Source organism: Phocoena sinus, chromosome 10 (genome assembly GCF_008692025.1).
Source record: "Phocoena sinus isolate mPhoSin1 chromosome 10, mPhoSin1.pri, whole genome shotgun sequence".
Lineage (NCBI taxonomy): Eukaryota > Metazoa > Chordata > Mammalia > Artiodactyla > Phocoenidae > Phocoena > Phocoena sinus.
Genome location: NC_045772.1, coordinates 62690688 through 62718683, shown reverse-complemented (window position 1 = coordinate 62718683; position 27996 = coordinate 62690688). Strand labels below are relative to the sequence as shown.

At 49.9% G+C, this 27996-nt stretch overlaps 1 protein-coding gene and 1 pseudogene across 3 annotated transcripts; one reads left to right on the top strand and one right to left on the bottom strand.

Moving 5' to 3' along the window:
• Positions 1-122: 122 nt before the first annotated feature.
• On the bottom strand, positions 123-27996 carry POU6F1 (POU class 6 homeobox 1). Of its 3 annotated transcripts, XR_004351898.1 has the most exons (12): positions 27720-27996; positions 17203-17295; positions 15462-15657; positions 11812-11933; positions 10697-10922; positions 9941-10176; positions 9188-9316; positions 8359-8562; positions 5325-5466; positions 4586-4754; positions 2525-3460; positions 123-1489 (listed from the first exon to the last, which is right to left on the bottom strand). XR_004351898.1 is itself a non-coding variant. In XM_032646591.1 (11 exons), the coding sequence occupies exons 2-11, from the start codon at positions 17248-17250 to the stop codon at positions 3115-3117; spliced, it is 1818 nt and encodes a 605-aa protein (XP_032502482.1). In that variant the 5' UTR covers positions 17251-17295; positions 27720-27996; the 3' UTR covers positions 123-3114. The 3 variants fall into 3 exon arrangements, 2 of the variants coding, with proteins under 2 accessions (XP_032502482.1, XP_032502483.1); XM_032646591.1 differs by having other exon boundaries at positions 123-3460; XM_032646592.1 differs by lacking the exon at positions 27720-27996 and having other exon boundaries at positions 123-3460; positions 17203-17766.
• On the top strand, positions 18740-21106 carry LOC116761178 (annotated as a pseudogene).

The following is a 27996-nucleotide window of genomic DNA, read 5'->3' as shown; positions in this document are numbered from 1 at the left end:
ATCCTCTTGCAATGGGATTTTCCCGGCCACAGACTCTGACAGCAAAGCCAGCTCCTCCCCTGGTCTCTGACACTGATTCCCTCACATCACCCTGAGAGGTAGAAGAGAAACAAGCAGACCAGTACAAAAGAAAAAATACTGTTTATTCCACACAACTACATCAAGTGCTTCTCCCCCATTCTCCCCTCCTGACCCCTCACTCCAGCTCTCAGCGGACTTTGTCCCACGTCTGGGATCAGTCAGAACCTCAGCGTCAGAGCCTGGCCTAGGAGACCGGAAGGGAATCTAGGCATCGAAAGGTGATTGGATTTCCAAGGACACAGAAATGTCAGGGTCTCTCATTCCAAAGTCAAATGGGTTCCTTAACCCATTGGACTGAATTCTTTCCCTGGACCCCACCTGGATAAAATGCCTTGATTAGTGCAGGGTCAAAGGCCCCAGCCAATTCATTAAGCCATAGAAAGTTTTGGTCTTTGAAACAATAACAAACAAAACACATGCAAACAGTTAAGCCATTTCTGCCCTTTCTCCTGCCTTTCCATGGTAAAGGAGCCACTGAGATCTGGCTGATAACCAGAAAGGTGCTTTCAAAACAAATTTGATATCAACTCCCTTCAGAACCTGATGCTACTCAAAACAAAAATATAAACAGAACAAAAAACCCACCTCAGGGCCACTGCTGCTCTCTGGGGGCCCTGTGGTAGGGGAAACAAGAGCAGAGATCAGGCCAGTGAGCTCTGGTTTGGGCACACTTCAGGGGCATCCTGTACCACCCTGCCTGGGGAATTCAGCCTGCAAACATTCTGCCCCTGGACTTGTTCCTCTGAAAGACCAACTCAGTCATTCCAGCAGAGGAAAAAATGCTTTAGTTCTAGCCCAGCCTTGGGAAGACACATTTAGATGCGGGAGGAGCTAAGAAAGCATGGCCAGGCCTAATTTAGAGCAGCAGTGCATCAGCTTTTTCCCGCTGTGACACGGGACAGATGGTGTCCTCCTGCATATCCACTGCCACGGACACACCCTGGGTTATATGCTACTCCCAGGGAACCAGCCACGACCCACTTGTCTCTCCCAAAAAAGAAAGCATATCTGAACACAAGGGCTTGAGGGTAAAAACCCGTATCTGTCTAATTTATTGAACTATAAGTGATTGAATCCTTTACAAACTCTGGCACTACTTTATTCTTACTGAAAACTTGTTTACAACACCCCTCTCAAGTGAGCTCGTCATCTCATCGAGACAGGTTGATAACCCTGAACTTGAGTGCGGAGCCTTACCCTTGGAGACGCGGTCTCTCCCGGGAGGCTGGAGCAGACAAGGTGCCCACCTGCTTCCTCATCCTCCACCACACTCGAGCACGTTTCGTTGGTCAGGATGCAGTGGCGTGGGGTAGGCGGGAGCGGGCCATTGGACACACAACTGCCTTCTCACTGGCAGAGCTATCAAGAAGCCGGCCACACTGGCTTTGTAGGGCCTGGGAGGGGGCAGCTGCAGGCAGGAAAGGAAACACAGCATGCCAGAGGAAGCGAGGCTAGGCTCTGCACCAGTGTCTGACAGAGGTGGTGATGTGCCCTCGCCTGGCAGTCACCTCTTCAGGGTTTACTGTAGAGACCTAGAGACCTGGCTCTGTAAGGAGAGGAGTTGTGAAAGGAGGGGGTGGCTCACCCGTGACTTGTGTGTGACCCTTTAAGTCTAGTCTACACAGCAAGTCTGGGCTCATCTCAGCAAACCTTGCAGTGCTCTCCTGATCCCCTACTGAACTCCAGGGGAGGCCCAGCCACAGTGAGGCTGGGAAACTCACTTAACAGCTCAGATGAGATGCCAACCCCCAATGTACCATAGCTACCCTCTTTGAAGGCAAAACCCAGCCTGCTCCAGGGGTATTCTTAGCTTAGAAGCGCACTGCGGGGATTGCTAACACAAACACGTGGTCTAAGACTCTGGACAAAGTTAGATTTCTCCTCCAGTATCCAAGACTTCAAGTTCCAAAGAAAATTAGAGTTAAGTCACTTTCCACAAAGAGACCTTCCAGGGCTGCCATCAGCTCTTTCTGGATCTTGGCTTTTTTTCCCCAGGGCCTTGCTGTCTGGCTTCTTGTTTAATTTGCTGCTTCTGAGAAGAGCCCAGGACTGGGGGTGGGGAGGGGGGCGGTGAGTGTGAAGACAAGAGAGAGTCAGCATTCCTTTCCTCATTCCCCCCCACCCCACCCAGTGCCTGCTTAGCTGGGCCGGGGGATTTTCCAGGCTGCAAGCTCTCTTAACCACACCATTCTGATATGGAGATGGCCAGGGACAGAGATCAGATTAAAATCTGGGCAGATGGCCTTATTTACTAAGTTCCCAACCTGCTATAGACCCAGGTCAACTCCAGGACAGCTAGAGTTCACTGTTGCTTCCTTCCAACATGATTTACAAAAGAAAAGATTCTGTTTTAGGGCAATTTTCCACCCTCCCAAAGGAACCAGGGAGAGATGGGGAGAGGAGATCACATGTTCTGGCCCCAGGGCTGTGGAAACCTTCTGACCTTGAGGTCGAGGCAGACATGGCATCTGACCTTCTGAGCAGCACATCACCCTTTTCAGAATTGTATGTGTTGGGTTCTTTCAGGGGACAGTGTACCTGCAGGCAGAGGGCAGGGGACGAGGGGTGGGGTGTGAGGCTGTGTTTCTGCTGGACTAGCCACCGTACCTGCCAGAGGAGCAAAGGAGGAGGGAGAGTGGAAAGAGAATGCTGTCGGAAACAAGAGCTAATGGCCAGTGGTCCTCAGAGGCTGCTGCAGCCCTGCCCCAGAGAGGGGAGTTTCCGGTTCCCAACCAGAATTCACCCTTCAAAAACCACATTAGCAAAGTGTTTCTTCAAGTGACACCACAAATCCCCTCCCTTGGCGTGACCATGCCCAAGCCTGGAGGTCTCAGACGGGCCCCACTGCCCTCCCCAGGATGTGGACGATATGGGGAGGGGGAGGGGGCTGAAACACAGGCGCACCGTGTAGTCTCACGACCCAGGGCAAACACAGCCACGTGTGGCAGAATGACAGATGCCGCAGGGTGGTGGCTGCAGCCGGGTGCCAAGGGAAGGTACAAAGTGCTGGAACACAGGGCTGGGGGCTCAGCCCTAAGGGATCTGAAAGACATTCAGCTTGCTGGTGTTCTTGAGCGTCTGACGCCGGTTGCAGAACCAGACCCGCACGACCTCCCGGTCATAGTTGAGCTCCTTAGCAATCTCGGTGATCTCCTGGCCTGTGGGCAGCGGGTTCTTCTCGAAGTAGGCGTTAAGAGCCTCTATGGCCTGGGGGGTAAAGGAGGTGCGGCGCTTGCGTTTCTTGGAGGGCTCGCCTCCCACAAATTCCATCAGGTTCTGCTGGCCTTCCTGGTTCCGGAGTTCGGCTTCATTCAGCCACTTCTCCAGCACTGGCTTCAACTTCTGCGCACTCTTGGGCGTGATGTCCAGCTTCTCAAACCTGTAGGTGACCCAAGCCCAGGAAGGAACAGTGAGAGTGTCTTACTCCCCACACCGGGCGTGAGCGCTGTCCACAAGGGGCTGCTCCTCTTGGGGCCGGTGGGGCTGTGCTCAGTGTTCCCCTCACCACCCCCACTAAAACGCCCTGGCTCGGCCAAGCCCAGACTCCTCAGACTGTCCTGTATCCCAGGTCATAACAGGGAGACCATTCCCATGGCCTCGGTTCAGTAGTGCGATGATAACAGGGCAACTGCTTTAATGAGCACCATTCCAGAACTTTCATATCCAAATGGGTGAGGTCCTTTAAGGAGTCATCTTGAGAGGCCTCCAGAGATGCCAAACGGATGTCGTAAGTACTGTCCTCCTCCAACTGCAGCATCTCTAAGACAGAATACTCTTTCTGGCTGAGCCCCGATGTGACTACAGAATTCCCAACATGGCACGGTAGTCTAATAGTCACTCTAGTCTAATCTATATAATTGGCAGGCAGATGAAACCTTTTGGCCATCCCTGAACCGTGTGTTTTTTCGTGTTTGAAACCCTCGGCTATCCTTCATTTCTTTTCTTTGTTTGTTTGTTTGGTTCTGGCCATGTAACGTAGCTTGCGGGATCTTAGTTCCCCGAACAGGGGTTGAACCTGGGACCCTAGCAGTGTCCTAACCACTAGACCGGCAGGGAATTCCCTACCCCTCCTTTAATACTGGCACCAGAACCAGTCTGTATGCTGCACACAGAAAAATCAGCTACATCACTTTATAGTCATGCCTCAAAAGAGGGGGAGACGGGAGCATGATAGGGGTGATAGTGGGTCATCGTTGAGAACCAAGCCAGAACTGAAGTTCTCACTTTTGTGACTAATTTCATAAGCTGTTCTCCTGTCCCTCTAGGATTCCTAAATGGATTATGATCCTGGCTTTCCCATAAAAGACAATATAAAGGCTCAGGATTTGGGGCTAAACTTCAGAGGGCCCCCAGAAAGACTTTGGCTACTCGAGGTGTTCATGTCTACCCTTAGAACAGCTTTCCTTGTCCGGAAGAGGGCGGAAGCCAGGGAGAATATGGAAAAGGGCCGGATCACCTGGGCCCCTGTGAGTGCCCTGACAGTGTCCAAGGCAGCCTTACTCACCGGCAGATGGCTGACTGGCTGTAGGCTGGGCCTTCCGTCGCGGTCAGAGCCTGACCCACCTGGGTCTGCGTGAGGCCCAGGGATAGCCGCCGGATCTTAAAGTTCTTGGCAAACTCCCGGATCTCTTCTAAGTTGATCCCGTCCTCATCCAGACTCGGAGTATGTGGCTCTAGGCCAGAGGAAGGGGGCAGGGGTGTGTGTGAGACAGACAACCTTCACTGCTTATCTTGCCCATTGGCCTAGCCCGGTGCTGTAGTGAGGGATAAGGACATTTGACAAAAGACCTATGTACCCTTAAGACCCTCATCACCCCTGTCCCCAAGACATATAAAACTTGAGGGTAAGGGGCCAGGACCAACGTGTATAGAGGTAGAGGCCTATTTTCAAGTTCTTCCAGCTCTAACTGTTGACCCTCCCCCATTCTCCCCAGCCTGGCCCCAAGCACACCTGTTGGCCATCCACATTCCTCAAATGCTGGGTGAGAGACCATAGGGGAGACAGCCAATGGCTTGGCTTCTCAGAGAAGCAGCCAGACAGCTGGCTAAGCAGCCTCCACCATCGTCATGCATAGAATCCAGCTCCACAGAATGAGAATAAGAAAGCCAGTTCCTGGCAATGGGCCTATGCCCTTCCCCTGTGGACTCAAGGAAGTTTATTAAGGAGAACGTCATCTAATGAGGTCATCGTGTCCAAATAAATGCCTCTCCCCTTCTCCACAACCTCTCTAGAAGCCACTTACTGGACACCAGCTGGCTGACAGTAGGGGTCTCTGAGCAGGTGATCGGGATAGGAGCAGAGGCAGCTGGCTTGGCCGCTGGGGCTGGGCTGGCGATGACCACAGCTGGCTGGGGCATGGCTGCCGGGGGCTGGATGGGCTGCACCTGCGAGGAGAAGTGCCAACAAACCCCACTGCCCGCCTGCCTGTTTCCGGGGGGTGGAGTCTCTGGTGGGGCCAGAGGCAGGGCAAAAGTGGGCATGGAGGGACTTCCCTGGTGGAGCAGTGGTTAAGAACCCGGCTGCCAATGCAGGGGACACGGGTTCGAGCCCTGGTCCAGGAAGATCCCACATGCCGTGGAGCAACTAAGCCTGCGAGCCACACAACTACTGAGCCCGGGTGCCACAACTACTGAAGCCGCGCACCTACAGCCCGTGCCCCGCAACAAGAGAAGTCACCACAATGAGAAGCCTGCGCACCGCAACGAAGAGTAGCCCCCGCTCGCCGCAACTAGAGAAAGCCCGCATGCAGCAACGAAGACCCAACGCAGCCAAAAATAAATTAATTGATTGATTAATTTTTTTTAAAAAGTGGGCATGGAATCCTCACTCACCCCAGCACACTCCTACCTGTGCCCCACCAAAAAGCAAGACTAGAAGCTACGCATTAGCACCCACCCAATGATAATGACCTCCAAAATAAGCACAGAACGTGCCCCACCAAGCTGGGGCCTTGTTGCTGCCTATGACCCGGGCAGGTCAGAGGCTCAGAAAGGTTCAGCACACCTGGTCAAAGCCCCAACAAGTGTCCGCCCTTGAGATAACTGCTCTCAAATCTCTGCCCTCAAAGGAGAAACCTCGGGGCTTCCCTGGTGGTGCAGTGGTTGAGAGTCCGCCTGCCGATGCAGGGGACGCGGGTTCGTGCCCCGGTCCGGGAAGATCCCACATGCCACGGAGCGGCTGGGCCCGTCAGCCATGGCCGCCGAGCCTGCGCGTCCGGAGCCTGCGCTCCGCAACGGTAGAGGCCACAACAGTGAGAGGCCCTCGTACTGCAAAAAAAAAAAAAAAAAAAAGAGAAACCTAAACCTGATGCTAGAGCCTCCAGGCCCCAAATATCCATTAACAGGGAACTGGCAAATTACTCCTGAGACCTCTCTACATTAAGATACTGTGCAGCCATGACAAAGAATAAGGTTTCTCTCTTAACTGCTGCCATGCAAAGAGCTCTGAGTCACAGTGCTAAGGTGAAAGAAAAAAAGGTAAGGTGAAAAACAGTTTTTACGGAATAATTCCTTTAAAAAGACATGAATTACCCAGAAGAAAAATCTTGAGGCATATAAAGCAGACTGTCAACAGAAATCATCTCTGGAAGTAGAGTTAGAAGGGATTTTTACCTTTTGACATCACACATAATGTTGGAATTTTTATAAATAACATGTATCGAATTTATAATCAGGAGAAACTATAAATATATGAAATTAGTATTTTTAGTATGATTCTTTTTTGTTTTGTTTTGTTTTTGCGGTACGCGGTCCTCTCACTGTTGTGGCCTCTCCCGTTGCGGAGCACAGGCTCCGGACGCGCAGGCTCAGCAGCCATGGCTCATGGGCCCAGCCGCTCCGTGGCATGTGGGATCTTCCCGGACTGGGGCACGAACCTGTGTCTCCTGCATCGGCAGGCGGACTCTCAACCACTGCGCCACCAGGGAAGCCCTAGTATGATTTTTTTAAAAGCTTCCTGAAAGTGCAGATTTCTTTAGGATGGGTCCTGTTCCCTGAATTCTACCTCCCGGTAGCTTCAAGTCATTCCCTCGTCATCCCCAGGGCCTTGTTCAGAGCTCCTTGTCTCTGGCTAGAATTGTTTAAGCTGTCTCCTAACAGGGACGATGACTCAAGTCTCACCACAGTCCAATTCTTGACTCCACCTGGATAACGGAGGGAATTTTTTAAATGCAAATCTAATCAGCCACTTCCCTGCTAAAAACCCTCCCGCGACTCCCCACTATCTAATATTAGTGATGACATTAAAAGCACCATTTTTCAAGTGCTCTCTGTGTACCAGAGTATAAACTGCCTTATGTGTAGTCTATGCTTTAACATTCATAACCTTGTGAAGTTGGTACTCTTATCACCTCCCTTTTATAGATGAGGCTAAGAGGTTATTCAATGAAGCTGGGAAGCTACATACCACTAACTTGTTAGGGATGTGAATTCTTGGATGCCACTCCAGACCTACTAAATCAGAGGCTCTGGGGTCGGGCCTGGGAATCTGCATCCCAGCAAGCCCTCCAGTTGGTTCTGCCGCACACTCACGTCTGAGAACCTCTGCTCTGGCACACTGTACTTCCTGCAGTTCTGTGGAGGTGGAACACCTCTCATCCAACTCATCCCTTTAGGGTAGTTCAGTGTCCTACTCTACGAAGCCTTGTCAAACTCCCCAGTCTGCGGAGAGCTCCCTTCTCCGGGTTCCCAAAGCACCTTATCCTGACCCTGTCACAGCCTTCGCCAGGCTGACTTATAATTGTCTCTGATGCTGGGCTACCCAAGGTTAGGAAGGGCATCTTATTCAGCTCTACATCTTCAGCACCTGGAATATAGTAGGCACTCAAAAACTGCTCCTAGAATGAACACATAAATGAATAATCAATGCCACAGTGCAGGGCGGAGGGGTGGAGGGATGAAGGGGTGAAGAGGGAGAGGGTACAGAACGAACCTCCCAGGGCCTTTCTAGCGATCTGTTCACCCTGGAGCTGACCGAGGCCCAGTTTACTTTGACCACCCCTGCCTGGCTTTCTCAGAGTGCTATTGACCTCTGAGGGCACATATACACATGCTCGGTGTGTGTAGGTAAGGGGTCAGGGGACGGTGGTGCTGCTTTCCCAGGCAGAGAATGCGTGGACTCGTGTGAACCTTCTACCCTGGAACCTCCCCCCGCTTTGGGGAGGTGCCCTGCTTTCCCAGGGGCTTCAGGAAATAGTGTCGTCCAGCTCACAGCCTGGAGGGAGGCCACCCATGCCAGACGGCACTGCCTGCCCCCATCCCCCAACCCAGCCCTTGTACCTCACTCTTAGCGGGGGACTCAGGAGTGCTGGGCTTCCGGACAGCCACGGGAGAAGGCAGGGGGCTGCTGGCCAGGGCTGCGATCACCTGGCCCTGGGCGTTCAACAACAGCTGGGGGGTCACAGCCTGGACCTGCAGGCTTTGGGCTGGTGCTGGGGCCGCCATGCTAGCCGAGTTCACTACCCACGGAAGTGTTCCAATAACCTGGGGGGAAACATAGGGACCCCAAGTGTGAGGGCAGCGTCCAGGTCCACCCCCAACCCAAATCCCCACATTGGCAGGAAGGGACTTAGACAAATCACTTAACCCCTCTGGGCCTGTTTCCTCACAAGAAAGTGAAGGATTCCCACTCTAGGGGCCGCTTCCTTTATTCTCTCTCCAGAGCCGTGGTGGGGCAAGAGTAGGTTTGCATGTGCATTCAGACAGATCTGGATGTGAATCCCTGCTCTGCCACATTTTAACGGTGTGGCTTAATTTCTCTGAACCTCAGCCTTCTCCCCTGTAAAACGGGAATAAAAATCTCCACCCAGTAGGTGTGTACTCAAAAAGAAGTGGGATAATGTATGAGAAAGCACCTAGCACAGAGGCTGGTCACAAAGTGAGTGTTCCGTAAACGAAAACCCCCAGCTAGAGTGAGTACCACCAGGGCTGGATGGGGGCTACGCCCCTGCCTGGCCTCAGCAGCAGCAGACAGCTGTCACACAAGAGGTATGAACAGCAGCTCGTCACCCTAGTTGAGTTCCCATGACCCTCAGCCCACGTCCTGCCCCTCGTCCACAGCCAGCATCTCCACCAGTCCCCACCCCTCAGCCTGGCTTTGACCACTTGCCTGTCCCTGAGCGTTGGTGAGGATCTGACTGCTGATCCCCGGCATGCTGGGAACGGCGTTGGCAATGACCGGAGTTGCAGTGAGGGAGCCCAGGATCTGGGTCTGTCCCCCGAGGGAAGCAGCACTGATCTGTGGGTGGAGGAAGAGCCTTGCTCAGAGGCGATGGGGCGAGAAAGAGCCCAAGGCAGAGGGAAGAGGGCCGAGGGTACTGGGGCAGGGGGGATGGATGCTGGGCAGAGGTAAATGTGGGCTGCAGGCCCAAGTCCACCAGCTGAACAGTGTCCAGGGCCAGGGGCTGCAGGGGGTGAGCAGGGAAGGGCGGGGTCGCAGTCATGGAGGAGTAACTCTGGCTGATCTTTCGGGCTAGCCCTGGGAGAGTAGAAAGGCCAGACTGGAGGGGCTGATGTGACTCTAGTCACATCGAACAGCCTCTAGCTCCACCTTAGCAACAGCTCACAAGTTTGCAATCCCCAGACATCGTCCCACCCTCCAAGGCTGGTCCAGTGGTTCAGGTTCTGGAGGATTTGCCCAGCCCTCTTGGCAGAGGTTGTCTGCTCTTGTCTGGGACGGATGGGCTGGCAGCTGCAGGGGAAGGCCTCAGAAGGAGCCCATCTGTGCCGAAGTGTTGCAAGAGAGCCGTGTTCAGGGGGCTGGTCCTCTACCTCCTTCCTCCCCCGAGGGAAGGGTCAGGTTCACCCTTGGCCAGAGATTCGGTCCATCCCCGTTTAGCCCCTGGTGAGGGCAGCAGCTTACGATTCCTGGGCTAAACGCGAAGCCTGCAGGCTGAACGGTGATCTGTGGGGGGCTGTCCACTGGCTTGGGGGTGGGGGCAGTCGCGGTGGCAGCAGTGGACTGCGGCAGAATGGCAGGTGTGGTCTGCAGCAGCGGCTGGGTCTGGATCAGCGTCTGGGGCCGGGTGGGCGAGGAGGCCTGGGCCGGTGGGGCAGCTTGTACAGGTGCCGGGAGAGCGGCGTTCAGCACGGCAGCTGCTACGGAGCAAGGCAGAGACAGAGGTGCTCAAACGCCTAGCCGTAGCCCAGGGAGGCTCCAATCCCAAGGGATCTGGCACGAGAACGAGGGGGGGTTGGGGCAGGGGGGACAGGCAGCTGTGATTCACTTGATCTTGGCGGGGGCGGCACATGCCAACTTCTCTCATCCCCCCTCCCTTGGGCCTGGAGAGGAGTAGATTCAAAACCAGAAGTTGAATCTTCTTGCAGTCCTTCTCAGGAGGCTGGTCACGGGGTGAGTTCTGGCGTAGGGGGGAGGGGTAGTCTCAGACAGTTGGCTGAAGGAAGAGAGGCCTGCTGGGCCAGCATGGTGCCATGGCCTAGAGTCCCAAGGTGGTGCAGCAGCTCTGTGGCTGGGTGCCTGGGACACCAGATCCAGACTCCAGGGCTGTCGCCCTGGGAGGGCTGCGGGTTTGGAGTCCAACATGGCAAGCACGCGTGCAGGGATGGTAGTGTAAGGTGATGGGGAGCCTGGTGCAGTCCTGGGGAGAGTTGCCGTTACCTTGGAGACCGGCTAAAGGTGGCTTGAAAACTCCCCCCGTGGGAGAAGCAGCGGTCAGTCCTGGGAGGGCAGCCACGGTTGCTGTAGGAATTGTCCACACGGCCAGCCCCTGCTGACCAGCCACTTGACCTGCAATACTGATGGGGATAAGAAGAGGTTGAGTAACTGCCCCTGCTGGAACCATAACTCCTGTCAGAACTGTGGCTAAGTTTTCCTGAGTCAAGACCTGCAAAAGCAAACGAGATTTCAGAAAGAAAAGAAAAAATACAAAATCAACATCGACAGCGCAAACACTGGGTCTCTCAGACCCAGCTGAGCACACACAAAGCATTCTGAGGGCAGTGGGAAAAGGCCGCATGAGGGCGGGGAAGAGACAAGCCCTAGCTGGAGGCCCAACCCCGCCCGAGGGGGCACCTGGACTGGACTATACCGCCTTCAGAGAAGCAGCTCATATCAGGGACAAGGCCTAGCCCTGCTCAAGGGCCAGAAAGGGTCACAGGCCTCTCCCACCACGGTCTGGTGCCTCCCAAGCCTTCCCCGGGCCCTTGCCCACAGGACCAATGCTTTGTGGCCAGGAAGCAGGGGGCAGGGGCTGGTGGAACCAAGTGGTCAAGACCCACAGGGGCCTCCGGGAGGTTCTGATGGAGGACAATCCTGATGGATGCCTTGGAGAACTGTGCTTGCAGTGAAAGGTCACAGGGAGCTCAGCATGCCTGGAGGCCCCTGGAGACAGCTTCTCACTGAGCTGGGGCTGCCCCTGGCTCTAAATGAGGACCAAAAACCCATGAACTCTTCTAGGCATCCCCTAGAGGGGCTGACAAGGGTATTCACTCACTTAGTCATTAGATGACTTGAAGGAGTTAATGTAATCTCTATAATCCTTCCTGAATCCAAGGAGATTACCTGGCAAATGCAGATCTACTTTTCCCAGGGGGCCTGATCTGGGGCAGGGGAGAGGCCAGGGGTACCTAGTAGGAGACTCCCTCCCTCAAGCCACAGCCCCTTCCCCATCCTGCCTCATGAAGTTCCCAGATCCCATGGCCAGCCCATGTTGGCTATCCCATGCCTTGCTCCTGCCCACTGCCCTCTGTCCAGCTCCCTGGGGTGGCCCTTACCTGGGGGGCAGCTTGTACAGCCAGTGGCGTCAGGGTCTGCGATGCCTGAGGCTGGCATGGGGCTTGGCTGAAGGTGGCAACGGCAGGGGCAGGGCTCGGAGGCATCCCCGGGAGTGACTTCACTTCAAGTGGCATTGGGACAAAGAGGGACAAGGAGTGAGCCTGGGTGAGTGTGACAACCCTCAGCCCTACACTGTATTTCTGCATAACCCGAGGCCAATCACTGGCCTTCCCTGGCCCACAGAGGCAGCTTCCCAAAAGCTACGGGTAGTGAGAATAGGAGGCTGGAGAACCCTGTGCCAGACCTGGAAAGTAGGCCACCCTCTTCTCAAAGGTGGATGAAGAAAATGCAGACCCAGGCACAGCTGGGTATCAGTCTCTCAGCTCCTGGCTCTGTAGGATGCTAGGACCTATCACATAATCAGTAGTGGAAAGGAACATGTGTCAGGGAGAGAAGGAGCTAGAATCAATGGGATCGACTGGCTCATCCAGCAACCGGATCATTGTTCAACCTTCAGGCTACTTTTTGGACGCAGGTGCTGGCTTGGGGAAGGGGCGGGACTCCTGTAGGGTGAAGTCTTGGAAGTGACATGTCTTGGATACACTCAGGATTAACGGGGCTCTCCAGGCCAGGCAGCTTTTCTTCTTGCCATTCCCTGAGGTCTGAAGTCTGGGTGAGCAGCTTCTAGGAAGTTCTAAAGGAACTTCCTATGCATTGGAGCTTTTCACCCAGGTGAGAGCTTCCTCTTGCCACCTGGATTTAGTTAGGTACTGGGACCCGTACCAGGAAACCTCTTTAAAGCCACACAACAATGCGGAGAGGGGTTATTATTTAATATATGGTGAGACATTAAAGAGAATCTAGGTGTTGTGTGTTTGACCAGATCAGTGGTTTCTTTTTTAATTTTTTTTTTATACAGCAGGTTCTCATTAGTTATCCATTTTATACATATTAGTGTATATATGTCAATCCCGATCTCCCAATCATCACACCAGTGGCTTCTAAATACTGACTGGGTATAGGTTTCCAGGCCCGAGTCTAGGCCTACTGAGTCAGAACGTCCAGGAGTGGAGGCCAGGAACCTTTCATCTCTCTCTTTTTCTTTTAAGCTCCCTTGTGATACAGCACACAGACAAAGTGGGAACCACTGAACTAGATAACCTTCCAAGGCTGCATTCCCAGCCTGTGTTTTAATCTGGAAAGGCACCAACCTAACTAAGGACTAGACTGTTTACAGTATATAATTTAAAAATGCAGATTGCTTAAAGAATGAAAGAGACAAGCAACGACCACAAAAGCCTTATAAAATACTAAAGAAAACAAAATGGCAGATTTATCTCCACTGTGAAGGGGAGATACATTTCTAACTATTGAAAAAAAAAAATCAGAGAAGGATAATCTGAACCTCTGGAAATTTAAAAAATATTTTGCTTGACAAAGTATAATGAAACCTAAAAAGGAAAGTGAGGAAATGGGAATGTGATAGACACGAGTGATGAAAGCTTACCATGTGTACAGTCATTTCATTAGGATATGCTGTATTTCCAGAGTAGGACCATGGGCCCTAGGGTCTGCCTACTTTTAGGGTTTTTGTAGCTTCCTGCTAGACTGCTTTTCAGGAAGACTGAACCAATGTACAGCGCCATCAACAATGTACCCGTTTCTCCACAGCACCACCCAATTTAGGTTTTATCACTGTTTATTTATTTTTCTGGCTTAATAGGCATAGGTGGTACCTCATAGCCAATTACTTTTTCCCTCATTGATGGCAAGGTTTTGTATTTTTCCGTGTGATGACTTCCTCCTATGTAAACAATCAGCTTCTCTTCAAAAGGAATTTGGGTGGACTACACCTCAAAGAAAAATTAAAATGAAAGGGCCATTCAAAGCAGCACTGTTTATGACAATGAAAAATCAGACAGTTTGATAACAGCCAAACCCAGAATCAGATGAGTGAATCTGTCAATAAAGGACATGGAATATGAAATAATATGGTGGTAAGCGTCATATGCTACTTAGCCTGCCCTCAGGGGCCACACCTATAAAAATGTGTAGGTGTGACAAGGTTTGGGTAATAATTTAGAGTGACACAAATCGCTAGATTCTTTTTTCATCCTGAAAGTTTCCTATTACTTAGTTTTATTTTGTTTTAAGAGGAAACACTTCTCAATATTGCATACACAGAGACGTTCCATCAAAGCCACAGTTTAAGCTGGCAGCTCCTTAGGAGGTACCATCAACATACCACCCTTCCCTGCTTGACAATGACGGAAATCCCTTTATAAAGAAGACTTTGGCGAAAAGCTTAAGTATACAAACCTCTGGAAGAAGATACACACTACCATGAACACTCATGCTAAGGTGTAGATCACTGGTCTCTGATCAATTCCTGAGAGCAGGTTTTGGATAAGGAGCAGAATTAAGGCGCCAGAGATACGGAAGATGGATGAAAGGGTAAAAAAGGAAGTTAGGGCACTGTGGATAAACCAGGAAAGGGTGGCCGAGACGGAGAATCCTTGTCTTTCCTGTCTGCTCACCAGGGCACCGGCCCATGGAAGCAGGTGGTGGCCCATCCTGGCCTCAACAGGGAAGCAGAACATTTCCAGGCTAGGGGAAAATGATCACGTCTCTTGTCATTCCTTTACTCAAAAGGAGAAAAGATAACCCGGGTTACTAGGGTCCCAAATGGATCTGCACACTGATTTGCGAGTAGAACGAGGGAGGTGAGATCTGGCAGGGGTTTTGTTAAAGAGTTGCCTGTTCTCTTTGCTCTCTTCCTGTCTCCCCCTCTTGGCCCACACCCTCTCCCCCAACCACATCTCCAATCTAGGGAAGGGGCGAAGTTCAGCGGAAAGCAAGGGGAGATGAATCATGGCTTTCTGGGGGAATTGGCAAGAGAGGCCCCAGGCTTCCTGCAAAAGGTGTTAATAAGCTGTTAATGAGGAAAGTCAATGAAAGGGTGCCCTGTGCCCAGAGAGCAGTGCCTAGGACCAGCCCCAGCTTCCAGAACAGCCCAGGCGGTCTCACAGCTGTACTGCAGGGTCATTAGGGGAGACAGTGTGAGTCAATCAGCCATATACATTCCACATGCAGGAGAATCAAACTCATGCCCTGAAGTCATCTTTGGAGAATAAGAGCACAAATAAGCCCACCAGGCTAGACTCATGCCAGCCCAGCTGGGAGTGAGGGGCTGGGATTCTACAAGGCCCTCCCTAACACACACATCCTTAGTCCAAGGTGGGTATGATGGCCTCCCATCCCCAACTCCTGGCACCGCCCAGCTCTACCACAAAAGGTACTGATTTGGAAGGGCCGTCAGGATCCTGAAGGCTTAGTCCTCTCTGCATTGAGCTTGAGGGTCTGGTTTAGACCTGGCAGCCCTCTCTGAGGTTAATTCAATCCCCTCACCCTGACCCATCCCAGTTTAGGTCTGTAAGTGACTGAAACCAGAGCTAAAGTTCCAGGGACAAGGAGTGGCCTAGGAGCTGACCAACAGTACAGACTGTGACCAGAGGCTGTCCAGTGGACAGGAAGAGAGTGAGACCCTAAAGCCACCTAGCCCGCTCCAGCTTCATGCTGGCTCTCCAGGGGGGAACACAGGAGGGAACTCAGGCGGAGCAATGCCACATGGGAGCAGGTAGCCTCATACCAGTTGCCTCTGCGGAGGAGTCTGGGTTGTCTGGCCCAGCTTCACCAGCAGCTTCACTGGCTTTGGTGGGGCCTCCGCTCTGGGAGCCCTCGGCGGCCACACCTTCCAGTGCTTTGCCCTCCTCCTCAGCAGGGATCTGGGCATCCACTCCAACCTCCAGAACTCGGATGGTCTCATGGCCTGACATCACGATGACCTGCAAACAGAGGACGGGGACACTGCTGGGGGGAGGGGCAGATCAGCCCTGGGGAACCGGAGCTCTAGGTATGGCTGAGGGAGAGAGGGGAGAGCATGTCAAGATGAAGACCTCCTGGCTCAAGGACTGTGTGCTCTGTGAGAATTCCAGAGCCTGGAGCAGACTGCAGCTCCCTGATTCCAGGGAAGGAGGTACTAGGAGAAAGTAGGCCCTGGTGACAGGGAGAAGGGCCTGACACAAGCTAGGAAAAGTCCCACAGAGCCAGACCACTTGGGGACATTTCTATTTGTTTCCTCTCTTGGATTCAGTTCAGGGAGTGGTAAATGGCCTCTCCCACAGCCTTGCAAGGTTGTCTTCTTGGCTGCTAGGATATTGGAGTGTGATTACGATGGCCCCTAACACCATATCCACAGCTTAAGCTGGGACAAGAAGCAAATCCCTCTTCACGTCCCTTGAGTTATTATAGGAGTGGAAAATGAATGCTCCACGATACTGAGTAACTTTTTAAGCTCATGGTTCTCTTATTTCCAAAACTCTGGGGTACGGGCCAAGATTTCCCTCCAAGCCAACTTCCTGAAGCGAGGGTCAGGAATCCTGAAGACGTGGCCTCTCGCTGGCCCTCCTGGACTGGAGCTTTGTACCCTGTGGGCCTGCAGCTCCAGTGTGCCTTCTGCTGTGGGCGTGCTCCGACCTGGAGCGGAGCCCCCATGCCCAGCAATGCAGGCAGCCCCTGGGCCTCCTCGGAACACTGGGTCCCCTTTCCTGCTGAAAGAGCCAGCACTCAGTGTTTTACCTCCAGCACTGACACGCTTCCAACTGGGCCATTCAAGAGTCAGGGACACCCGATACATTAAAAAGCTCTGTGTCAGGCCTTCCCTGAGCTCCCGCCTAGGCCTGAAGACACTCCCACAACACGCTCCTTAGGCCTGAAAACTGGATCCAGCCAGAGACTGCTGGAAAAAAGCAACACTGTGACCCATCAGGGGAGTAAGAGTGCAATAACCCCCCCAGCAGTTCCCTTTCTGACTCAGACTTGACCTGTGAAGGACTTTACTCCCATCACACTTTAAGAGAGGTTAGTTAGTCTTTTTTCTCCTTTTAAAAATTACATAAGTCGGAAATTCCCTGGCGTCTCACTGCCAGGGACCTGGGTTCGATCCCTGGTTAGGGAACTAAGATTCCATAAGCCACGCTCTCAAAAGGAAAACAAAATTACATAAGTAATAAAAGGTCATTGCAAGAAAAATTAGAAAATGATATATAAGCAAGAAAAAAAAATTAATTCCCTGATATCCAAATCTTTCCCCATGTTAACTTATACATACTTTCACATGTTAATTTCACTTTTTAAAGTCACAGCTTAAGTCCCCAAACCCAGCCCCTGAGAAATCCTAGCTGGCAACTACATCTGGATAGGTAAAGTGACGATCTGGACGGGTGTTTCTGGTAAGAAACAGATGAGGGGCTCTATGGAGTTTTCCTCCTTTCCCACACTCCTTGGTCCATTACCCTCACTCCCCCACCTCTTCCTGCCCCAGAAGATACCTGCTCATTGACAGTCAGAGATGAGTCTGGCCCGGCTCCAGGATCCATGGTCACTTGTCAGGGTGGGGTGGGGCTGGCCCACACCTACACATCCTGCAGGGTGAGATGGGATGGGAAAAGCAAAGGCTGATATGACATAGTCATAAAATTTCCATGCCATCTCAAAAAGTCAGAAGTAGAACGGAAGGAAGAGAGAGAAGCTAAGGTCTCCCAGGTATGTGTAGAAGTAAAGGAAATAGGATTCTAAGGATTTTAAAACTAAAGTGTCTCACTTCCTACAGCATCCTAGGAGAACCTACACTCAAGAGGAGCGAGTGTGACAAGAGGAAAGAGGGGGCCAGGCATCTTTCCCTGGGAGTTCCCCAGTCCAGTGGGAAAGAGCAGACACAGTAGAACCCAAGGTGACTTTGACCCAGACTCTCAGAACCAGACACAAGTAAGGAGCACACTGGGTATCAGAGCATGTCTCAGGGGAGGGGTCTGAGTGGACTTCCTGGAAGAGATGGTAAAGATAGGAATAAATTAAAACAGTTGTCTCAAACGAATGTCTGATTATCACCTGGAACACATCAAAAATGCAGGACCCCCCTACCCCGATTTCCCCAGACCAAACATCCCCAGAGTCTGATTTAGTAGGTGGGTGCCCCAAAATCAGCACTCAGGGGATTCTGTGGCAGTGGTCCGAGAACCACACTGGCCTTTAACATGGGAGGCAGGACAACATCCCAGATGGTGCAGCAGCTGCCACATGCAGTGAGACAGAGTGAAACAAGCCCTTGTGAGAAACAGGTGGTCTTGCTGGAGCCACAAACCACAGTCACAAGAAACAGAGGTAATAAAGGGGACAACTAGTTTTAGACACTTATATAGAAAAGAGTAAGTTAACCTCTATTCTGAGTGCCCACTGTGCTAAGCATTTTACGGAATACTAATTCACATTATTACTCATGCCAGCTGGGGGAAGGGAGCGTTAGTATCGCCATGTTATGGATGAGGACACTAAGCTCGGAGAAGTGTTCCGGATTCCTCACCTTTCTCTTCCTCTTCCTCTTCTACCCCTGGGTCCGCTTCGTTTGTTTTCCTTTTTTTTTTTTTTTTTTTTTGTTATTTTATTAATTGAGGTAAAATTCACATAACATCAAATTTACCGTTTTAACCATTTTAAAGTGTAGGACTCAATGGAATTCAGTACATTTACAATGTTGTGCCACGATCACCACTATTTAGTTCCAGAACATTTTCATCATCCAAAAGGAAATCCCATACCCATGAGCAGTCACTCCCTTCCCCTGCCAACCCCCAGCCCCTGGCAACCACGAATCTGCTTTGTCTCTGTGGATTTGCCTATTCCCAATATTTCATATAAATGGAATCATACAATATGGGGCCTTTTTGTGTCTGGCTTCTTTTACTTTGCAGAAGGTTTTCAAGGTTCATCTGTGATGCAGCATGTATCAGTGCTTCATTTCTTTTCACAGAAAAGAACTGTGAAAAAATTCCATTGTATGGGCTCTCGCACTCTCTGGGGAAGGCGGAAGCACAGGTAAACCAAGATTTCACTTCCAAGATGGAAAGTCCATCAGGCTCAGCTGTGACTTTACCCAGCGCTCCACAGGTCTGTGCCAATCCATCACCTCCCCCACACGAATAGTTCAAGAAAACAATCTGTGAGTGCAACACTTAGAGAACGATTAAGGAAAACAAGATCTTCATTTAATTCCCATAATTAAATGGCGTGGTAAAGTGTCTTAAAGTCAAGAATGAAAAAAACAATCATTTTGACCCACCTCCTAGAGTAATGGAAATAAAACCAAAAATAAACAAATGGGACCTAATGAAACTTAAAAGCTTTTCCACAGCAAATGAAACTATAAACAAGATGAAAAGACAGCCCTCAGAATGGGAGAAAATATTTGCAAATGAATCAACAGACAAAGGATTAATCTCCAAAATATATAAACAGCCCATGCAGCTCAATATTAAAAAAACAAACAACCCAATCAAAAAATAGGCAGAAGACCTAAATAGACATTTCTCCAAAGAAGACATACAGATGGCCAAGAGACACATGAAAAGCTGCTCAACATCACTAATTATCAGAGAAATGCAAATCAAAACTACAATGAGGGGCTTCCCTGGTGGCACAGTGGTTGAGAGTCCGCCTGCCAATGCACGGGACATGGGTTCGTGCCCCGGTCCGGGAAGATCCCACATGCCGCGGAGCGGCTGGGCCCGTGAGCCATGGCCGCTGAGCCTGCGCGTCCGGAGCCAGTGCTCCGCAACGGGAGAGGCCACAGCAGTGAGAGGCCCACGTAACGCAAAAAAAAAAAAAAAAAAAAAAAAACAACTACAATGAGGTATCACCTCACACCGGTTAGAATGGGCATCACCAGAAAATCTACAACAACAAATGCTGGAGATGGTGTGGAGAAAAGGGAACCCTCTTGCACTGTTGGTGGGAATGTAAATTTACACGGCCACTACAGAGAACAGTATGGAGGCTCCTTAAAAAACTAAAAATAGGGCTTCCCTTGTGGCACAGTGGTTAAGAATCTGCCTGCCAATGCAGGGGACACAGGTTCTAGCCCTGGTCCGGGAAGATCTCACATGCCTTGGAGCAACTAAGCCCGTGTGCCACAACTACCGAAGCCCGTGTGCCTAGAGCCTGTGCTCCGCAACAAGAGAAGCCACTGCTATGAGAAGCCCACGCACCGCAAAGAAGAGTAGCTCCTGCTCGCCACAACTAGAGAAAGCCTGTGTGCAGCAACAAAGACCCAACGCAGCCAAAAATAAAATAAATAAATTTAAAAAGAGTTCCACTATTAAAAAAAACAAACGAACAAAAAACTAAAAATAGAATTACCATATGACCCAGCAATCCCATTACTGGGCATATACCCAGAGAAAACCATAATTCAAAAAGACACATACACCCCAATGTTCATTGCAGCACTATTTACAATAGCCAGGTCATGGAAGCAACCTAAATGCCCATCGACTGATGAATGGATATAGAAGATGTGGTACATATATACACAATGGAATATTACTCAGCCATAAAAAGGAATGAAATTGCATCATTTGTAGAGACGTGGATGGACTTAGAGACTGTCATACAGAGTGAAGTAAGTCAGAAAGAGAAAAACAAATATCGCAATTAACGCATATATGTGGAACCTAGAAAAATGGTACAGATGAACTGGTTTGCAGGGCAGAAATAGAGACACAGATGTAGAGAACAAATGTATGGACACCAAGTGGGGAAAGTGTGTGGGGGGGGATGAAATGGGAGATTGGGATTGACATGGATACACTAATATGTATAAAATGGATAACTAATAAGAACCTGCTGTATAAAAATAAATAAATAAATAAAATTTTTAAAAATTCAGATCTTTTCAGAGAATCCATCATCTTTAGCAGAAGAAAACTGGAATTTCAAGAAAATTTTAAACACATAGTGAGGTAGAAGAAAATACACATTTGAAAAATACTTTTAAGAATATCGATGCAAGTGAATCTAAATCACTGGATACTGGGTCACGCAGAGGTCTCCAAAATGATTTTGTGAATGAGAATTCTTCCCAAACAAGGATTAAATGAAGAAAAAGCAAAATAGGTGGAGATTCGGGAGAAAGAAGACCTTCTTCACAGGCTAAAACTAGTCAAAATGAATCACTCAAAGAATGACCTGTCCCAGTTACAGCTGTTAATAAGGAAGTGAAGAAGTTGTAGGCAGGTGTTACTCTGTGAGCTGCAATCAACTATGTCTGAAAAGAACAAGAAACTGAGCCTCACCCATCTGATAGATCACTATGTATAAGATGATAAATTGCTACACTCTAACAGAAATGAAGAATTCGTACGAGTTTCATTCATATTTTTTTCTCCAGAGTATCTTTGAGAATGACAACATAATAAAAAAGATGCTTATATATTTTAAAGAGAAGGTATCAACCACTAGAGCTTAGAGAAAGGTATCCTGATGAAAGCCAATTTGGGAACTCTGTTATTATCTAAATATAAACCAAGTTCTAAAATGAAAATTCAGTATTTTGGATAAATTTGCTAAAGGAAACAACATTTAAATAAATATGAAAAATGTTAATAATGATTAAAAAATAATTTGGACAATCCTGGAAGTAGTTTTAATACATTGTTTTGTTTATTGTGGTAAAAAAAAAAAGTTTTATTGTAAATGTTAAAAAACAGTCCAACCAGGTGAATGTCTAAACCAAAATGGGTCTAAAAATGCCTGCCTCTTTCATTTTATGACCCTTGTTTCCATCCATTTATCACATATTTCCATCTGGCTGGTCTAGTAGATAAACTCCTATGTCAAAAAAAATTCCAACGTATAGATATGCCATATTTTGTTTATCCATTCATCTGCTGATGGACGTTTGGGTTGCTTCTACCTTTTGGCTACTGTAAATAGGGCATCTATGAATCTTTGTGTAGAAGTTTTTGTTGCAACACCTGTTTTCAGTTTTGGGGTATATACCTAGGAGTGCAGTTGCTGGCTCACCCTAGGGGTTTTAGGGTTTCCACCCCAATGACTGTGGTAAATAGCACATCTGGATGGCCTCCTTTGAGCCCATGATGCCATGCAGTGCCCACAGCCTGACAGCAGTGAAGAGAGATGATCGACTGTCTGTTTTAAGAGAAGGGGCTCTTATGATCACCCCAGCAGTAGAACTCCAGTACACACATAGATCATGGTTAAAGCTGGGACAGGAAGCAGTGCCCAGATAGAGCCTCCTCCTTTGCCTTCTTTTTTTTTTTTTTAATTTTTAATTTATTTTTGGCTGCATTGGGTCTTCGTTGCTGCGCGCGGGCTTTCTCTAGTTGCGGCGAGCAGGGGATACACTTCCTTGTGGTGCACAGGCTTCTCATTGCGGTGGCTTCTCTTGTTGCGGAGCACGGGCTCTAGGCGTGTGAGCCTCAGTAGTTGTGGCTCGTGAGCTCTAAAGCGCAGGCTCAGTAGTTGTGGCGCACGGGTCTAGTTGCTCCGCGGCATGTGGGATCTTCCCGGATCAGGGCTTGAACCCGCGTCCCCTGCATTGGCAGGCGGATTCTTAACCACCGTGCCACCAAGGCAGTCCTGGGATTCAGACTTTTAACTCAGACTCATTTCTGTGCTTTTAATCACTTTACACTTAATGTGTCTGAGGTTTTCAAGGTGTAAAGTACCTTCTCATTATAATCATTTTTGGGGGTGGAGAGTACTCTGCGTGTATTGAAAGAATGGCTGGTTAAGCTGGAATGAGTTTTACTGGTATTCACGGGAAAGAAAGTCACATTTGTTATGGGAAATTACCTTTCAAATTTTTGACATAATCCTCTCCAGCAAGGTTGTTTGTTGACATCAGCATCTCCAGCTCTACACCATTTATATTTAAATTGTGCACCTACTTACCTCCTGCAGAGCTGCCATCTAAAAAGGCCACAAGGACAGGAAGCAGGAGATTAGTATAGATTGGTAGCTGGGGCTGAGCTGGATCATCCAGACAATGCTCCCAAGACGGTCTCACCCAGTCTGACAATCACCAAGTCTAACTCTCCAGCTTAGACCTCACCTGGAAACTTCAGACTCATATATCCAACTACCTGCTGATTGCTCACATCATCTCCTACTCAACATGTTCAAAACCAAACTCCTGATTTCTACCCCAGACCTGCTCCATCTGCCTGTAGCCTTCCCCATCTCAGCAAATGGCGGCTTCATCCTTCCACAGATGCTCAGGCCCCAAGCCTTGCCATCATCCTTGCCTTTTCTCTTACATCTACCTATACATCTAATAGTAACTCCTTCAAATCGTGTTGGCTGTCTTTTCCAGTGCGCCCAGAATCCCCCCACTTCTTATCACGACCACCATGGTCCATGCGGATGTAGTACCTGGTGTAGAGAAACACGAGACAGCCTCCCCTCCTGCTTGGCAAGCATCGTCTGCCTGGTTCTTAAATCGTGAGTCTCCAGGCAGGTTGCTAACCTCTTTCAGGTTTTCATTGTCTGATGGATTTTCTGCCTATCCTCCCGCCCTTCTCCATTTCTGGCCCCAGGACATAGATTTCCCTTCCCACCTGCTGAAAAATAATCATCATCAATAGTTTTTTGGTCCTGGGATAAACCATAATAGAAAGAATATAAAACAGAATGTATATGTGTGTGTGACTGAGTCACTTTGCTGTACAACAGAAATTAACACAACATTGTAAATCAACTATACTTCAATTAAAAAATAAATTTAAAAAATAGTTTATTGGAACCCAGCCCCTTTAAAGTGAGCACTCTTTGGAGACAGACTTCTGGGTTCACCATCTCAGCTTTGATACTCACTAGCTGTGGGACTCGGGTGAGATGATTTAACCTCTCTGCCTCAGTTTCCTCATCTGTAAAAATGAGAGTAATAACACCTACTTCATAGGGCTATTATGAGGACTGAATGAATTAATGCATGTAAAAAGTTTAGATCCATCTCTGGCACATAGTAAGTGCTCAGAAGATGGTAGGTATTACAAAAATTTACATACATTATCTCAGTTAAATTTAGTATAGCAGTTAGGAACCTAGGTTCACCTCTCAGTTTCACCATTTCTTAGCTGTGAGGCCTTGGACAAGGACCTAGCCTCTCCATGCCTCAGTTACCATATTTGAAACGGGGATAGCTAGCGTTGTAGTAAATTGTATAAGGGTTCAATAAATGTTAACTGTTGTTATTCAGTTACGACACCAGCCCCATGAGACCGCAGAGCAAACACATAGTGAAGCTTGACCAATTGTGTCACTGTCTGCAGGTGGGCGGATTACTCTCTGTTTTTTCAGGGATAAATAATAAGAGAGCTTATCTTGGAATTATCGTACAAAGCACAAATAACAATTAGCTATTACGATCCCCATTTTTATTGATGAGAAAGTTGATCATCAAAGAGAGGTAAGGGCATAGGCTTAGGATAAAAACCTAAAACAGGGGCTTCCCTGGTGGCGCAGTGGTTGAGAGTCCGCCTGCCGATGCAGGGGACACGGGTTCGTGCACCGGTCCGGGAAGATCCCACATGCCGTGGAGCGGTTGGGCCCGTGAGCCATGGCCGCTGAGCCTGTGCTCCGCAATGGGAGAGGCCACAACGGTGAGAGGCCCGCGTACTGCAAAAAAAAAAAAAAAAAAAACCTAAAACAAATCCCAGCTTGGTCAGGAAATAGCTGTGCCATCCTGGGCAAATGATTTAATCTCTTTGAAGTTTAATTTCCTTATCTTTAAAATGCTGATTAAATGGGCAAGACTTGTGGGGTTGTTAAGATGATGATATGAGATCTGTAAGTAAAATGCTTAACATGGTATTCTTACTATGATTCTCATTTTTATCTACAGGAAGATGGAGGTTGAGAGAGGTCAGGTGACTTGCCCAAGGGCACAGAAGAGTCTGTGGCAGATTCAAACTTCAAGGCCACATCCACCTGCTCCAGATTCCTGTCCTCCTGACACCACACTAAGCCTCCATTCAGGACATGGGAGGAAGGCTGACGGGGGCTGCTCTGGCCCCCAAGGATCAGGACACGCTGGAAAATGGAAGCTCTCAGTTCTGCTCCAGACTTAATTTATTAACTTCCCTCCCCACACCCCGATTCATGGACAGAGATAAACGACTTGCCAAGCTATTGGTAGACTGGCTAGGCACACACATGGGCCAGAAGGGAAGGAAAGGGCAAAAGACAGGAGAGTCGTGAACAACCTTACTTCTCCTTTCCCAACCTACCATTTGTAATCTTACACATATATAGTCAAACAGTAAAGACTAGTTTAATAGGATAGATTTAGTTTCTGCCCCCATCCCCTTGTGCCCAAACTTGATTCACCCAGGCAGGGGGAAGGGAGGGGGCAAATGAAACGTGAACAATAACAAGTAGGTGTGTTCCCCCACTAGACTGTAAGGACCAAGAAGGCATATCCACTTATCATCATATCCCAGAGTCTAGTATAATTCCTGGTACACAAAAGAGGTTAATGAATATGAGAGGAAAACATAAATTATGATGTCGGATCATATCATTTAGCCTGGTCATATTTCCTACCTCCTCCTCAAAACACACAGCCTATTTCAAATTTTGTGCCCTCATTCCCAATGCTAGGGCTGCTTAAAAACGATTTCAAAGTAGTATTAAGTTCTGGAGAACCCCAGTCACACTCGCCCCTTCCTAACGTGCCGGTCCAGCTCCTCATTCCCAAGCCTTCCGTCATTTGTCCAGTTTCTCCCGAGTCCCACTCCATCTGTGGCCTGACTGACCCTCATTTTGACACAGAAGGAGCTTGGGGTTTAAAGGCAGAAGACCCACATTGAGTACTGCTTCTCTTTCAGGTAACCCCTCAAAGCCTCAGTTTCGTTATCTATGAAATGGGGCTAAATTATAGTACCTACCCCATTGGCTATTGTTAAATCGATAACATTTATGGAAGGCTCTTAGAACAGGGCCTGGCACACAGCAAACACTATGTAATTGCTTTAAATTGAAGTAAAGCATGCATATAAAATGTTTTTAATTGTAAAGTGTTATAAAAAATGTGTAAGATTACTACTTTGACTTTATAGTGAGTAAATCTTTGGGAGGGGGGGATATGATCTTGTCCCAAGTTCCTTCATAATGCAGAGAATCCTTAGAGAAGCAAATTTCTTCTGATTCATTTCTTTTTTTTTTTTTTTTTTTGCGGTACGCGGGCCTCTTACTGCTGTGGCCTCTCCCGCTGCGGAGCACAGGCTCCAGACGCGCAGGCTCAGCGGCCATGGCTCACGGGCCCAGCCGCTCCGCGGCATGTGGGATCTTCCCGGACCGGGGCACGAACCCGTGTCCCCTGCATCGGCAGACGGACTCCCAACCACTGTGCCACCAGGGAAGCCCTGACTCATTTCTTAATTGCTAGGTAGTAACTCCAAGAAGAGAATAGCCCATCTCTCTCTCTCTCTCTCACTCCCTCCCTCTCTCTCTCTCTCTCTCACACACACACACACACACACACACACACACACACACACACACACACACAGTATCACTCTATATTATCTTGTTTGTTTTCACATTTATGATCTGCCTGTCCCCACCTCCACTCCCAAACTGGAATTAAAACTCCAAGACAGGGGAAGTTCTGTCTGTATTGTTCAGAACCGGCACAGAGTGGATATTTTTGTTGCACTAACGAACAAATGAATGAAGGTCTACCGCAGATATGCAAAGAAGTACCAGGTCACAGAAATACCACGCTGAGAACCAACCCGGACTTCAATCAAAATGGAATATACAGGGCTTCCCTGGTGGCGCAGTGGTTGAGAGTCTGTTTGCCGATGCAGGGGACACGGGTTCGTGCCCCGGTCCGGGAAGATCCCACAGGCCGAGGAGCGGCTGGGCCCATGAGCCATGGCCGCTGAGCCTGCGCGTCCGGAGCCTGTGCTCCGCAGCGGGAGAGGCCCACGTACCGCAAAAAAAAAAAAAAAAAAAAAAAAAAGGAATATACAAAATTATTCCTCAGAAGGCCCTGCTGGTCAATCGTGGCTGCCTTAGATTATCAAGAAAAGGGAGGTGGGATATTGTCTATGAACAATTGAAGACCAGCCTTTTACTTTTGGCACAAGGAATATGGAAGAGCAGATTCTAGCTCTCTGCAAAGAGCTTCTTTTCATTTGCCCACGAAGGCTGCCCGACCGCGTTTTATTTCCCCCCCACGCGCCCGCACACGAGGCTGTTCTGTGAAGATTTGAGGCTTCCAATGACAAATGAGTAGGGGATCCCAACGCTAAAATGGAGGTTACAGGGCACCCTGGGGCTCCCCCGGCCTTGCCAGGTGAGAATGCCTAGGGAAGCACATATCAGGTCCATTATGATGACTATTTATTAATAATAATATTGTCACTAAATATTTATGAAGTGCTCATGATCAGCTATACGGTGACACTCCCACCACTCCGCCACCCTTCCAGCAGCACCCAGCTCCCTAACCCCAAGACCCACAGTCCTCCCGGTGCACTGTGGTTGGAGAGAATTGTGACAGGTAGCTCTGGCCGCCTCATTGACCTTAACTGCTGGGAACCCAGGCGTCCGGGTCCTCCAGTGGCGCGAGAATCCATTCGCGGTCGCCACGGGGTCTTGTAAAAACGTCCCCTTGGTCCGTACCCCACCTGGGCTCCAGGAGCAGAAATGGGGAGGGGCCAGGTCCAAGCTCCCCACGGGGTCCACCTGGCGGCTGCCCCCTCCTCTCCTCAGTCCAGACCAGCCCGCAGGCAAGCGAGGGCGCGGCCCCCGGGGTCTCCTGTCCACAGCAGGCGGCCGCTAGCCATCCCACTCCCAGAGCTCCCCGCCGCTCCGGCCCAGCATCCTGGAGCCGCGGCCCCGCGGCATTTTTTCTCTTTATCATAAATATATAAATTATGCTAATTACGGGCATTGCATATTAACCAAACCCGAAACCTCCCCTGCCCGGCCCCCTCCCCCTCCGTGCAAACCCCTCCCCGCCCCGGACCCCGCTACTTACCGGAGCCCGAGCCGCCTTCGCCCCGGGTGCCCGGCGTCCACCGATTAGAGATTCATCTCACAGCCCGAGCCAGGGGGCCGGGGGCCGCGGCCGGGGCAGCCGCCGCCCTCAGACAAAGAAGCCAGTGCGGTTTGGCTGGGCTCGGCTCGGCCCGGGAGCCGGTCTGGACCCGCCGCCGCCCCCGGGCCCTCAGCCCGGGCTGGGCAGAGCCGAAGGGGGCTCCGCGGGCTGCGCTGGGCGGAGAGGGGACGGGCGGGAAGCGAGAAGGGGGAGCGGT